The 14908-nt window shown below is 47.5% G+C and overlaps 6 protein-coding genes across 6 annotated transcripts; 5 read left to right on the forward strand and 1 right to left on the reverse strand.

The window, feature by feature from the left end:
- The first annotated feature begins 224 nt into the window (after window positions 1-224).
- F5B22DRAFT_102040 (uncharacterized protein) lies at window positions 225-1251 on the forward strand. Its single transcript, XM_047968673.1, has 2 exons — window positions 225-573; window positions 640-1251. The coding sequence occupies exons 1-2, from the start codon at window positions 329-331 to the stop codon at window positions 1187-1189; spliced, it is 795 nt and encodes a 264-aa protein (XP_047831948.1). The 5' UTR covers window positions 225-328; the 3' UTR covers window positions 1190-1251.
- A 169-nt stretch (window positions 1252-1420) lies between these two features.
- Window positions 1421-2622, forward strand: F5B22DRAFT_602694 (uncharacterized protein). The gene is made up of 3 exons (XM_047974683.1): window positions 1421-2000; window positions 2078-2270; window positions 2328-2622. Exons 1-3 carry the CDS (start codon window positions 1780-1782, stop codon window positions 2592-2594), a joined length of 681 nt encoding a protein of 226 aa, XP_047831949.1. The 5' UTR covers window positions 1421-1779; the 3' UTR covers window positions 2595-2622.
- A 3167-nt stretch (window positions 2623-5789) lies between these two features.
- Window positions 5790-7026, forward strand: F5B22DRAFT_654603 (alpha/beta-hydrolase; the record flags this gene model as incomplete). Its single annotated transcript, XM_047979815.1, has 2 exons — window positions 5790-6334; window positions 6423-7026. 2 exons carry the CDS (start codon window positions 5790-5792, stop codon window positions 6691-6693), a joined length of 816 nt encoding a protein of 271 aa, XP_047831950.1. The 3' UTR covers window positions 6694-7026.
- A 2105-nt stretch (window positions 7027-9131) lies between these two features.
- On the forward strand, window positions 9132-10043 carry F5B22DRAFT_102206 (uncharacterized protein). The gene has a single exon (XM_047968674.1). The coding sequence runs from the start codon at window positions 9188-9190 to the stop codon at window positions 9791-9793; it is 606 nt and encodes a 201-aa protein (XP_047831952.1). The 5' UTR covers window positions 9132-9187; the 3' UTR covers window positions 9794-10043.
- On the forward strand, window positions 9132-11196 carry F5B22DRAFT_602706 (uncharacterized protein). Its single transcript, XM_047974684.1, has 2 exons — window positions 9132-10166; window positions 10243-11196. The coding sequence occupies exons 1-2, from the start codon at window positions 9879-9881 to the stop codon at window positions 10903-10905; spliced, it is 951 nt and encodes a 316-aa protein (XP_047831951.1). The 5' UTR covers window positions 9132-9878; the 3' UTR covers window positions 10906-11196.
- Window positions 11197-11880: 684 nt separating this feature from the next.
- Window positions 11881-12545, reverse strand: F5B22DRAFT_645553 (uncharacterized protein; the record flags this gene model as incomplete). The annotated part of the gene is made up of 5 exons (XM_047978602.1): window positions 11881-12044; window positions 12109-12178; window positions 12234-12261; window positions 12314-12471; window positions 12528-12545. 5 exons carry the CDS (start codon window positions 12543-12545, stop codon window positions 11881-11883), a joined length of 438 nt encoding a protein of 145 aa, XP_047831953.1.
- Window positions 12546-14908: the final 2363 nt, after the last annotated feature.

Genomic DNA, 14908 nt, shown 5'->3' on the forward strand with positions numbered 1-14908 from the left:
CATGCAGAACTGTGGCACCCAGTACAGTGGCTCATCCGGTGATTACTAGGTTAGTGGCGACGTAAAGTTTTGGACAAATCTGACATCAGCGAATCCTAGTGTTCTACAAGATGCGGCCATTCATCATCAGGAGATTTGGTGTAACATGCTTAGACACCAAATCCACAATTTGATGCAACGCCCCGTCACTTAGCCTGATTCAGAATCTCGTTTTAAGTTGGTGCCTACAAGGAAAAGCAGATGACTATGCTTCCTAAACCTCTTTCTCACATGAGAAACGCTCATTGAAAGCTGAAGAAGTAGTATACTGCTTCAGCATCGCTTTGCCATGTTGACTACTCTGGACCTCGCACCATCGTGCGTAACCGAAACATGGTTGATGACGGTTGGAACCGAAGGGGGTGCGGCTGTTGTGGTCGGCAAGCCGTCTGACCCAAGTTGCTGGCCTGGGACTCGAGATCTGGCCACGACGATATCACCCGCTATATGCCCGGAAGGATATACGAGCGCATGCGACATCACCGACCCTTCGCAGAAAAAGCCGGGCGAAACTGTATGGGCATGCTGCCCAAGGTGAGCCTTGCTCCTGGCATCGCTATGTTTTTTTTCCTTCTTCGCGCGATGCTAACTGACTGCAAGCAATTTTGTCTGCGACGGTGGGACTTGGCAGTGTCTCGCAGACCAGCCAGGGGAGACAAAAACGTACACTGTATTCGATACTAATAGCAACGGCGATACCATCACAACTAAGGTCACATCAGACAGAGGGATAAACGCACATTCAATACGGGTTGCCTTCCGCTCATCAGATATTGTCGGCTCGCCTTCTTCGACAACCGATACGTCAGTTTCGCGTTTAGCCCCGACCGAAACAGCTACACTGTCGATTCCAGCGCCACCTTCAAATACTGCACCGGGCTCGAGTTCTAAGAGTCCGTCTACAGGCGCATGGATAGGCATAGGAGTCGCGATTGGTGTTAGCGCTTTAGTATTGCTCGCAAGTCTTGTCTGGCTAGTTAGGAGGCGTTCTCGAAAGCAACAGCCATCAATACCACCGCAATATGTTGCCCAGGTTCCAAAACCGCCTAATAAGAGCTATGTCACACAGCCATCAGAGTTGAATGCGGACCCCGGGCCACACGAGCTGGAAACGAAGGCCGCCGTTCCGACTCTGGTGAATAGGCTGTGAACACGGAGGGCTACGCTTTATAAGTCATAACTGTCGCCCCATCGGCTATTTACTTGAGAATGATTGTATGATATTTGGGCAGCGTTTGGTAATTATTTTCGAGGATTATTGTTGCATGAAGAGTCAAGCACGCTGCACCTGGGGCCTAATTGTAATTAATGCAAGCCCCCTACAGCAGAGGCAATATATAGCAATGGGATCCGCTCGAATCGAGCGACTTTCGCTTTGAAACTCGTTTCCATCTGATGTATTTGCCAAATCGAGATAATATCTAAATATATGTCTACGATTTTTCTCTGTGTTGGTTGGCTAAGGACGTTGCGCTTGCGTTGTCAAAACTCCGCAAGCAAGCGCCGCCCGGCACTACCAAGTCCGCCGACTGGGGCGCCTAATCACGGCGGCATTTGCCCTAAACTCCACTACCTAAAGCTTCCCGCGTTCCGTCCAGATCCGCCGTCACATACAATCTGCGAAACATAAGAGCAATCGGGAAAGGCTCTCATACAAATTTCATTATTGAAGAAACCTCTCTGTTTTTCTCATTTAATTCTCTTGCTGCTATCATCATCACCGGTATTGATTTCAAGAAGATGAAGGTGCTCATCGCTGGCGCGAGCGGATCTATTGGAGGCGAATGCCTAGCCCAATGTCTCGCTCATCCTAAAATATCCACCGTTGTCGCATTTGTACGACGAGACCTACCCGTCGAAGTATCAAGCCACCCAAAGCTACAGTGTGCTAAGATTACGGATTTCGCACAGTGGCCTGAGGATCTTTTGGAAGCGCATGCTGATGCTGCAGGCATGATCTGGTAGGTCGACAAAACTATAAGGGGCTATCATGTTCAACTGCCAACTGGGAATCGATTAGCTGACAGAGGCGTTATAGGGCGATGGGCTCATACAAGGGTAGCCGTGCGGTGGATGTGGAATACCCTCTTGCATTCATGAGGGACATGGATCGTGTGCTACAATCAAGACCGTCACGACCTCGGTTTGGATACGTTCACCTCAGCGGAATGTTCACACGCCACGACCAAGACACAAAGCTGTGGTGGCTGGAGTACGCACGTAAAATCAGGGTATGAGTCTAGCTGCCTTCAAATTCCCATAATCTTCTGGTTCTAAGATTACTCTAGGGTTTAGGTGAGGCCAAAGTCCTCGAATTCGGAAATAGCAATGACGTCAGGTGGAGGGTTTCCGTAGTTCGACCTGGAGGGGTCGCGACCGAGGCGATAATAGGTTCGCGTACTCTTGCGTCCATGCTAGGAGAGAATTGGCTCGTTCGGATTGAAGAGCTAGGTGCATTCATGACGTATCTTGCTATTGATGGGGGAGAAGAGGGCGCTATAATTGAGAATGCTCGAATAGTGAGAAAGGGGCGAGAGTTATTGAAGACACAGTAGCAGTCGCCAGAGACTGCCTAGATGATAGTATCTATATATAATTATAACTTCATTAGACCAATAATAATCAATGCAACCTCCTATTACGTGTATTACTATGTACATGTTGGATGTCGGTCACCAAGACTTTACCCCTTAACCATTAGAGAGCATGGTGTCACCCCTTTAAGCCATCAGCTCAGATCTTGGTTGTCAGCTTGCAATCAAGACGGCTTCCATTGTAGGAAGAATTATCTCTCAATAGAGATAATCCAAAATCAGCCAGTATGGCGACGAATATACTTGATGAGCCATCCCAAAAAGAGTGGGCGACTGCGAGGACGCAAAAAGGCTATAAGACGCTTGGAAGACGCATCGTGAGCTGGCGAGGCACACCGTGGGCTAAGCGAGAGAAAATCGTTCCCGTTTTATGCCCTTTCAAGTCCACAATCTTGCGAACACTGTAAACATTTATCACATCGTTCCGAATATGCCTTCCATACAACTACAATAGCACGAGCCAGTACCCCTAGAGTGTAACCAGAAAGTTATGATCTACTCCGTAGTATTGTTAGGCACTTGTTGCAGCAGACAAATTCCATCAACGCGCCGCACCGGAACTCCAAAACGTAGGCCAAGCTGCGCATGTCACCAACTGCAGAAGTATTACTTGTTCAGGAATGTCTGTAGCTGCAGGCTATCGAGTGGCGGAGTCGATAACCCTGTTGTGTATTACTGAATGTTAGGAACCTTGCATTGCTTTTGAAACTCGTGCGTACCTTATTTCCTATCCTCGGTTTGCCATGTAAATCGTCTCAGCACGCTGTCCTAACTTTCATTATGCCTGGCTTGCCGACCCACGGCGTTGGCTAGGCTACAGCCTGACGTTGCGTGGTGTCACCTGGCGTCTTTTTCCGCCGGAAAATCAATCTACGCAGGTAGGGGATCTATAGTCGCTAGAATGGAGGCTGAGGCTACCCTATTATGCAGAAATCGGTTGTGGGCCAAAGTTGTAGTGAACCCGCGGCTTCACATGAAACTTCCGAATATCACCCACACGGGCTAGAAGAGGTGTTGATGCTAACCTTCCAGACCATTCAGGGCTCGCGACAAGACGCTGATCTTCAACAATCTGAATAGCTGTCGGGCGGGCATCACCTGGTCCCTGGGGATGCCTATGCAATTCGGCATATGGGGCGAGGCGTGTCATTTCTGCGTGGCAGTTAGAGGAGTAAGGTAAGTTTAGTGATAGATGGTGTCTGCTTTTGTGCGACTGCTAGAATGTAGTGGTTTAAGCTTATGAATCAGTCACTGGCCGTACCTGAGATTATCTAAGATTTTTTAGAATTATTCTTGTACAAGTACACTGTAGCAGGGTGGGCGAGTATCGGTTGGGTGCAATGCAGATAAGGCTCCCGGCTGATGCGCAGAAGCTGAGCGCGAGCCGCCGCGGCCGCCTTAGTCGATCTGCCGATCCTTCCGTATCACATTTGAATGCGTCAAAAGGGGGCATGTTGCATGTATGAAGAAGCAGGCTATGGTGGGGTTATTTGGCGTAAGTAGAGCCTGGTAGCGCCGTGGTCCTACCAAGGTCACACTCTTGAGAATAAACAGCCCCCCTGCGAGCAAGCTGTTCGTTGTGATGCACGTCAGGTACCAGGAAGCAGGTTACCAAAGTACTCGTACCACCTCGACAGCGGCACATCTTTCCTGAAGGCTTTGCACGCAAATACAATGCCAGCGCGCGTGGCGCTACGCGTACTCAAGCTTCTCGCCCTCAAACGTCTTCATCTCCTCAACAACGCTCAGGTCGACGTAGTTCAGGGCTGCCGCCGCGCCACGCGCGCACGCGATGTCAGGGGCAAAGAAACACTAGGGCAGAAATCACTCCAAAGGGGTGGAGATGGTTCAATAGTCAGGTATATAAGGAAGCATAAGGCTCTTATGGTATTAGGAAGGCTAGAAATCAATAATACTGAGCCCTTACCCATATCGTCGACCTATCTACTATTTGCCAAACGGCCCAAACAGTGTTAATGCAGATCGCATATAAAATGCGCCATCGGTGAGTTTCTTGTTCTTCGTCATGCCGAAGTCTAGCCCAACCCCAAAATCGCCCATGGAGTCAACCACAAAGCAATAAATTAGGGTGTTGATTGTGATAGGGTCTGGACTGGACTCACTAATTAGGTCTACATGTGCCTCAACTTGATCCGCAATCCGCTTATAATATTTAGCTGGCATTGTTTGTATAACAAGGGCAGATGAACTGGGCTTGGAACTGAGGATTCTGATTACAATAATCAACTAGGGCTGCATTAGTCCTTGACCAACCAACTGCTTCTCGGCTGTTGGTGGCTTGACTTGACTCTATATACAACTGGTCTACCAGCCCAGACCACCTAGGTCTCTGGGGTCTGTTTCAGGAAGCGAAGTCTGTATAACCTCACTTTCCAATATTGTCCAATATTGCCTGCATGTCTTGAAAGATCATGAACAGCCTTCAAAGGTCCTTCGTACGGCCGAAGTGCAAGGCGAACTGCATATTCAGCTAGCACAGAGGCTGTACGTGTAGCAGTGAGGCTCACAGACGACTTTGATGTGTTCGGTGAGCGAACATCATGTTTCATCTAAGGGTCATTTTATTTTTCAATATCATCGTTCTTCATGGATGAGTCCGCTAGGTAGAGCCTAGACTAAGCTTCAGGAACTTGGCGCTCGAAAAACAACGTCGGAGAACAGACAGTAAGATACCAACAGACACCTTACTATACAGTACTTTCCACTTTACAGATCAGCAGGCTTCTCAGGAAACGCCGTCTAGTATGCCAAGGATGAATGGAGGACATTGCCGTCGATTCCGGCAATGCCAGAGCCTCAGGGCGCTACGCCGCCCTGAAACAACAGTCAGGATATTGGACTGTGGGGTTGAATGTGTATGCAAGTGGCATAAGAACCCCTTACTGCATTGTCAAATAGGAATGTCAATTTGCGGACACTACGTCGGAGAAGGTTTTTATGCATGTTGGCTGCGGTGACCTGTTCGAGGCAACCCTAAGCCCGCCCCCAATACATCTCCGAAGTTGTTGGGTTGACGTTGCCTTGTTGCTCTCCTTTTCAGTAAAGCGTGAGATGTGCGGGGCATCACGGCCCAAGGGGGCTTGGGGGAGATTTTCTGAGCTATTACATCAACAAGCCTCAACAGCACCTACTGCTATGGAGTCTCCATCGGCATCAGACGTAGCTGTTGTTTTCTGCCATGGCTGCTACCACACGCCAGCACCTTATATACCCCTGATGGAGTCATTGAGGGCCATCGGCATTGATGCTCATTGCCCTCAGTTGCCCACCTCTGATCTCAAGAAGCTTAATGTTGGTGATGACAATAATCCTGACTTTGACCGAGGACCTCCTGAAGGGGGGTATCCTCAGGGCCATGAAGATACAGAAACCATTCTGAGTGTCCTGGGTCCGTCGGTGAACCAGAGGAAAAGGGTGTTGATGATTGGGCACTCTTCTGGTGGTTGGGTTGCTACCGAAGCAGCACGGCCAGAGTTGCAAGCAACAACACGGAGAGACCAAGGTCTCGCTGGAGGAATCATTGGAATTCTCTATATTGGCGCTTTTGTTATTCCAGTGGGTGAATCGATCCACGGTTTTTTCCAACCGAATGATGGATCTTTTGCAGTGCCTCCATTCCTGGATTTCCACGTAAGAAAAGCAGATTTTCTGATTATTTTCTTATTATTATCAACTGACAAGTTCGATTCTAGAAGCTTGGAGAAGCAGGATTAGCTACTCCAAAGAACGCAGAGAAATTCTTTTTCAACGATCTTGAACCAACAATAGCAAAAAATGGCTAGCCACCCTTACTGCATCTCCTGTATTAAAAACAAAGCTATCCAACAACGCTTATGAAGCGTTACCATGCGCCTACCTAATACTTGAGGGTGATCAGGCATTGCCTAAAGAGTATCAAGAGAGCATGGTGGCCCTTCAGGTTCAAAAGACGGGGGATTTCACATTGTATCGATGTCCCTCAGGCCATTCGCCTCATTTGAGCTGTACGGATGGCACAGCTCAGATCATTCAGGAATTTGTCAAGGAAATCGAAAATTGATTTTTTAAAGTCCTTGACGGTTGGATAACCAATCCAGATACATCGCCAAGCAAGGTTGTTCGTTCACCCAGATGTTGATGTTTAGGTATCGGTGAAGATAAGCTGCCCTTCCTTGTCTTGTTTCTAGAGTAGTATATGATGAATAAGAATTCCGTGGGTGAATCAATTGCTTCTGATTTCAGACAACCGAATTTATTTTTACTTGAAAGAGCCGGTGATAGCTTCACCGGGAACAGACACATTCATAGCCCTTTAGAAGGGTCGCTCCTTTAATCATTTCGCGTTGTATCACATTCGCCAGTTACCTAGCTGATCTCATCGATTCTTAAATCTACATAAATAACTTAATGATCGTTGGCCAAGATATGGCCCCGTTCCGGAGAGAAGAAGGTGTTAGAGGCGCCGAAGGTTCCATTCTTTACCATGCCGAGGATGGCATATACTTCAATTACGAAAGTTAAGACAAAGCACAAATCAATCACGATGATCAACAAAAACTATATTCTAGAGGCTCAGTTGTTGCAACTTATGGCTTTAAAAAGGACATACGAACCAATGAGATCATCAAGGAACCAGGGAGAGTAGCAGCTTGCAGCATAGGTACAAAGTCACCATCATGCCAAACTATTGCCTTAGCTTTAGGTGTGAGCTTCTCTCGGATTATTCTCTCCGACCCTATTGAGCCTGTAGAAGAGTTGGGTGTTAATAATGAATATAACGATAGAATTAGCGACAAGGCAATGAGGATTGTGGCAGATTTAGCTAAGGTGTGGTCAAATGGCAGTGGGAACTTGTTAAGGAAGCAAGGGAGTCCAGTGATTCGTAGATAGATGCACCGACATATGAAGAGAAGCAGCTCTACTTCATCTTACAAGTTTCATAGCTCAACCCCCGTTTTAACGTTTTCGTATTCAGGCCCATGGGAAAAGGTATCACTTACATAGAGTTATCCTATTCTCAGCACGCCGCAGAGCATTGCTCAATCAACAAGTACACCATCTAGTGCCAGTCCTACCATGAGCACCCCGTACACCAACAGCTTAATATCATCTACCAGCAACAGCCCTTCGCCTACACCAAAGCTATCTTGCTGGCAGCAGCTCCAAGATCTTGACCAGGGGACAAACCAGGAGTAGTGCATTTGTGATGGAAGCAGAACACTACCGTTCATAACACTCTGACCGCTTACTAATATAGAGAAAAGCTATGATTATACGACACTGCCTCCAAAAGAAACTAAAAGGGATATTGCTCCGCCTATCACGGAGTGGCTGCCAACACCCACTTCTGGATCGTTACTTCATGAAAGAGCTCACCATGTCTGACGGGTTGAAGTCTCCTATTATTTACATTCCAACCTTAATATATAGCTGGCGATATTGGCCTAGGCAAGGTGATTGACATTGTCTGTGGCACGCGGGATGGGCGCCGTTGTGTGGCCGCGGCTGCAATGGTCGCGGCGAAGAGCTCGAATGGCACAGCGGCACTAGTCCTCAAGGTAATAGGTTCTCTTGTTTAGTTGGCAAATATTTTTGGAGTCTTGAAATTACTCGAGTGCTACTCGTTGTGTATCTTTCAGTATACTTCGAGATCGTTCTGGACTGGTTCAGAAGTGGCAGAACAGAGACATCTAAGTCATTCACTCGGAAATCTGAGAGAAGCGTCGAACATAGAAGCCATTGGACTGCCATTCACAGGGTGATCTGCTTGTTCAAGTACGTATTAGCGCACAAGAATCTGCAATCAAACGGGTTGACCACATGTGATAGACTGGGAAGAATGGGCGGCTACAGCGTCCCTGTCAGATCACCGAGGTAAGTCGAGTGCACGCTGCGCCTTATGTCGAACAATACCCATGCAATCTTTAAAGCCTGGATCATCAAATATTGTTGCTCGCGCGCTTGCGGGATACGAACTACAAGCGAAGCAGCCTCCGTTTGTAGCCCTCCGTTTGCTCTCTTCTACCTCCTCGGCATCTTGCTGCTGCAGGGATGTAATCTGTTCACTCAAACATAGTGAGTTGTCATATAGGTGCTCTCGCACAAGGGTTTGTATAGAATATCAAGTCATTGTACAATAATTGTTCGTAATAAATTAATGATCCTAGGGTCGCAACAGTGAGCCGACTGAGTAACCAATGTACAGCGTACAATATTGCAGTATTGCTCGCTCCCTTGCTCAGCAAACATGGGTCGAATATCTTCATTCCCTGACTGTTTGTCTTCGATATATAAACAGCAAACTCCCGATATTACTGAGATGCACCATTCCGTGAAAACTGAAGCTTGTGCTGTGAATTGCATTATCCGGAACCGACACGGTCTTTCGGCCCACGACCATTTACTTCTACGTTCTTCCTTGTGCCATGGCCAACATTTCCAAGCGTGTATATATTGATTGAACGCCATTCACCTCAGGCTACCCGGCCATCCGATCTCAGTCACTACCATTTAATTACATCTCCAACATACCTCTTCTCTCATTGGCAAGCAAAATGCCTAGACAAATTGAGTTTGATGATTCCACAAGCTCGGATCTTTCTGACAATGATGCTTGCAACTGCGAAGAGCAGCAGGATAAGATTAAGAATCAGCAGTTAAGCTTACTGATTCAACAAACAAGCATCGATGAACTGGGCGAGATCAACACAGCCCCTTTATTCACGCCCTCCGTCTTGCAACACGCGCAGCACTTAGGCGTGTCAACTTCAACAGCCGCTTTCTCGCAATATGGACTACTGGCCGGAGATGTGCGCAGCCTCCAGGAGACATCGCCTGAAGATCCTCGAATCTTCTATAATGTTGCGACGCCTGCCAGCGTGTTCATATGTGGCAGCCAAGGATCAGGCAAGAGCCACAGTCTGTCTTGCATTCTCGAGAATTGCTTGATACAGTCGGACAAGTTAGGGCGTCTCCCTCATCCATTGACAGGAATTGTCTTTCATTACGACGATTACGCGTCGGACTGGCGCGTTAATCCCTGTGAGGCCGCATACTTAGGCAGCGACCCTGGAATCAGCGTGAGAGTTCTATGCTCACCTACAAATCTCAGAGCAATCAAGGTAACTCCAGTCCTCTCTCTTCTATGTTTCAACTTCTAATGCAATGTAGGAGTCCTACGGCCAACTCCAGAACGTCACGGTCGAAGCTCTGCGCCTAGACCAGTCCGACCTCAACACGAGGCGCATGATGGAGCTCATGGTATTCGACCGTACGCAACCGCTGTACGCATCAGTAGTTCAAAGGATACTGAGAGATATGCGCCTCAGACAGCAGGATAAAGCGGGCTGTTTCAACTACCGTGAATTTATCACTAAACTTGAAGACGAGCCGTTAAGCCCTGATCAGAAACGTGGTCTGCGGCAACGCCTCGACACGCTGCAGAGCTTCATGGTCGCTGAGCAGGTCAAGCCACTCGCTTGGGGAAATTCTACACAATATGCCGTACATGCTGGGACCGACTGGACGCCCAAAGTAAGTTATCAGCTTTGATGTGCTCTTCTCGTACTCTTAACACATTCCCTTTTTCATACTAATCAGCGAATTCAAGGCTGGAGAACTCATTATCGTTGATCTATCATGCCCATGTGTCACCACCTCGATGGCATGTGCCCTTTTCAACATATGTTTGTCTATATTCCTTGCCCAAGAAAACTCTCTAGGACGCATCATCGCGTTAGACGAAGCTCATCGATACATGGGCGACACATCCGACTGCGAGGTCTTGACAAACAGCTTACTCGCAGCGATCCGATTCCAGCGTCATCTCGGCGCCCGTATCATCATCTCCACGCAAGAGCCCACGATCTCCCCCAAGCTTCTAGACCTATGCAGCATTACGATCGTGCATCGCTTCAGCTCGCCCGACTGGCTTAATGTCTTGACAAAACATCTAGCAGGCATCTCTAAAGTTTCCAAATTGACGAACAAATTGGACAATATGGGAATTGACGACGACGACGACGACGACGAAGCCAATCGTCATGGTCTACGCGGGATTGCGGTATCATCGGATGATCCCATCCTTGACCTCTTCTCGCAGATAGTTGAGCTACGCACGGGCGAGGCATTAGTATTTGCTCCTAGTGCCATCGTTTCACTCGAGAAGCAAGGCTCTAAGGTCACACCAAAGAAACTGGCGCATCGTGTCTTGAGAGTTGTAATGAGAGCGCGGATCACGATGGATGGGGGAAGAAGCATCATGGCCACTTGAGTGCTCAGGAAAGTAGATTGGCCGTGTCAATAGAAGTTATCTATCGGTCAGCGTCTTGATGTCAGTGTCAGAGTAGCGCAGTTGTTTCAATACCTGGGTCACGAGTGTAGCCCTCTGTCCTCTCTGTATAGCCATCAGGTTTTAGGCACTCGAGCGGTTAGCATCACCCTCCAATGTAATTCTATCGCAGCAGAGCAGCTCTCACAAAAGTCATACTATATGGATGTAGGAGTTACCGTATAACTGCCTGGCCAGTGGCTTGATGAATTTGCTACTCTTCTGCCAGGTTTCTGCAAGAAATAGAATCACCATAACCTAAATACCTAGCGGTTTCAGCACGTCGTCCAACAGTATGCAAGGCGCATGCTTAAGTCGAGGGCTGCTCCGACATCGGACTGCTCATTTGACACACTTACGAAGTAACATTCAGCGATGCATTGCATCTGGATTTACACTGCAATGGATTACGAATAAAAGAACCTATGAAAGATGTTTCTTCGACCTGAGGTTTTGAGAGGAATTAAAGTTAACAAGCATGCGATACTCACGATTATCTAGACTGAACTACCAGCATTTATCGATGACGTCATTGCATCTACTGAGAGGTCAGTCATCTTTCTTGATCAAATGTGGTCTTTTCAAATCCATAACGGTGCCCGTGATAAATAGTCTACTGCTCGGCTAAATCATTGCTATGATCGGTCAAGATCCTTTTGCTAACAACCACAACAGTGCTATTGAAAATGACAAATCATATTTATTCTAAAGAAGCCTAGACAAAAGCTGCTCACTGTTACTCTACTTCCACCTATTACTTTGGCTCATGGGACAAGCCTACACGGAGGATAGTGGGTAACAGAACCTTTGGGACGATATCCCATAGCCATCTCGCCTGCCCAACATCAAGGCATAGCCAATACACGCCAGCAGTGATACTCATAACCGCCTCGAGAAGTGGCGTGCCTAAGAGGGTCTCTACGAAGTGACCCAAACTTCTGCTTTCTTTTCCGGAGGAAAGAAAATGATGACTGCCTTTTCAAATTCATTGCGGTTCTTTCGGATAGCTGATATCCCCACGAGCACCTTGGCAGCAGCCTGAGACAGCCGGGCCACTACCACCGGAGTGTTCGCATAAAATTCTCGGGGCATGTCAGAAAATGAAGGCGTTCCTCGCCAAGTCAGGGTGGAATTGTCTTCACGTACCAACTGGAATTGTTACAACTCCTGTGGCGTTGGCGATGATCTTTCGAAAATATGACAGATTCATGGACATCTACCAAAGTAAGCTGTCGTGCTAATGGTGTGATAGGATAACAGGGCTTTCGTACTTCGAACATTGTGGGATGTGGTCGCTTGCTAAGATTTTTTTTTAGTTGCGACCAGTGTGCTTTTCGGGAGCGAGACATACGTCAAACACTTCTTGATCAACACTCCCCATGAATTGATGTCTAAGCTGCACTCGGGTGCCTCTACAGTCACTTTTCCTTTCCGAGGACTCGGCTGTGTGATTGAACGTCTTTTGCGCGGGCTGCTAGAGCGGTCCGGTGTGTCGTCCCCGACACGACGCTGAATGCAAGTCAGTGAGGAGTAGGTAAAAGCTGCACGTAGGCAGACGGCCAGACCTTCTTTGGTGATACCATTGCGTTGAATGAACGTGGGCGTACGTTAAGAAGAACGGAGTAATGCTACCAGGCCCAATCCTAATGGTGATATGTAACCCTTTATGTTTAGTTGAACGAGCAAGAATGGGTATTGGCTGAAGAGAAAAACAACACGATGGATGGATGTGTGAACTGGGAAAGACAGGCGTGGGTAAAGATTGAAGTACAGGTTCGCCGCCACCTCTCGACAAGACGTGTTTATGACCTACGGAAGGTGGCAATGGCCTCAGGGTGCTCCATATAGGAAGTAGCAACAAATCCCAAGGAAATCATACCTAGCACGAGCTCTCTTGTAGAAGGGACTGCTTTCCCAAGTTAGTCCTCAAAGCAGTCGATCATCTCACCACAATCATCGTAACTACATGCAGTTGCATACCGGCATTATCCTTAGGGTATCTTCTATGGGATTCGCGGTATTGAATGTTCCTCTAGCAATGATAGAGGAACACTCTCTAGAGCCGTCCTCAGATGATATTATGGCACCTAGAGCTTGAAGCAGCCCGTTGTCGCCGCATGAATATGTAGGTACTAGCGGGCAGCGTTTGTGCAACGAATAGGTGTGGCAAATATTCCATGAGTTCCCGCCGGACGTTGGCGAGGATGGTTACCTATTACCCCAAGACAAGTGTTATCACGACGAATGCTGATTTAATCTGTGTTCAAATATATAACGTTCAGTATGGTGATGAAATGAATCACGACCTAGCAAGTGAAGTGTGTAACATGCTGGATTTGGTCCTTAGTAGTGGTAACTATATGATTTTTTTTTTTTTTTGGCTTTGGTTGGTGCTCACCTTCTGCCTACACGAACCTATGATTTTAGAGGTTTCAAAGTCAAGTGAGGCTTCGGATAATGAACCTTGTTTCGAACAGCCGCCCCTTACACGAATAATTGTCGAATGAAAGGTGACCATCTAAACTGATCATAGTAGTAAAATAAGACACGTCCCACAAGTTGGGACTGTCAACTGTCACAAGTTGCATAGCTAACTTGAGACTTCCACTGAATTATTTGTTGAGCTGTTCAGGCACGCGGAGTAGGAGTTTCGATGATACTCCGTTGATGCATATGTAGGCATGAATAATTTTAGGCCAGACGTCTCACAAGATAGTCGGACTTACTAGCGTCTATATGAAACATCCAAAGATCAATTGACGTAATATCCCAGCACCTTCAATCCCATACAGCAATAAAGAGCCAAGACTTCATCCGCAGGAGCTGTCGATGGAGTTGGGATCTGACTACGCACGCAGAACCGAGGGACGTGCCGCAAACGGCAACTTGGGGCGGCGTCTAGGTAGGAGCACTATTCTTGAACATGTGGCATATATTCATGAGTAGTCATATCATAAATCTACTTTAGCTACATACGTTTCAGATTTAGATACCTCCCCGTTCTTCGCATATATATTATGATTTTATGAGTACGTACCTAGGTATTGCAAGTGACACGCAAGCAAATCTTGCTTGTTCACTTTCCCCCAAAGTCTATAGAGAACACAGGATTATGCAGTTTCAAGTTTCCCGGGCTGAACCAAAGTTTTCTGAAGAACTCAAAAGTTGTTTATTAACTCTGATATAATAACAGGTTGCTTCAATCCTCAAAGCATTAGGAACGCGCGTCTGTAGGAGGAGTCGGCGGTGCCGAGTGCCAAGGCGCTATACTTGGTCATGTTAGAAAGATCGAGAACGAAAGAGAGGAGCAGATAGACCAGAATAGACCGAAAGTGCAGGAACTATGGGGTCCATTTTATAGGTTTGGGCCATGAGACGGTGTCTTTGGTCGCTTGGTATCGTCGCTCGCCTCGGTATCCTTGACTCTGCAACATAGAGGCCAGCTTGATGAAATGAAGTTCGAATAAGCAACCTTGAAAAGTGTAGAGCGCATCTCTGTCATGATCCCTGGCGACAAATGCCGATAAGCCACACCATTGGGGGTGCACTAGCCCAGCCTGGTAGGTACCTACTATGACCTCGCCCCCAGAGCTCGCCCAGACTCGCCCCAAATGCGCCGCCCCCTGCGCCCCCAAGCTGTGAAGCGAATATCAATACTTGCCATGTACGTAGGTAGGTAACCAATAACTACATACCTAGACTACGAATTTGAGGCTGAGAAGAGCCTCTACAATATCTTTTGTGACGCAGAATTATTGTCCACTTTGAAATTCGGCGGGGCAAATAGAGTACGATTGATTTACGTAAGGTTGGATAGGTACTTTAGGTGTACCTACCTAACTAGGTACTCGGTAGGCACTATCTGCTGTAAGTACATCGGCAGCAAAGTACCTGGTATGTACAATCCCCCAATCTGACGCGCGAAAGCCCTGCCAGCAGCCGTTGG

The sequence above is a fragment of the Xylaria bambusicola genome (genome assembly GCF_022495145.1).
Source record: "Xylaria bambusicola strain CBS 139988 unplaced genomic scaffold F5B22scaffold_15, whole genome shotgun sequence".
Lineage (NCBI taxonomy): Eukaryota > Fungi > Ascomycota > Sordariomycetes > Xylariales > Xylariaceae > Xylaria > Xylaria bambusicola.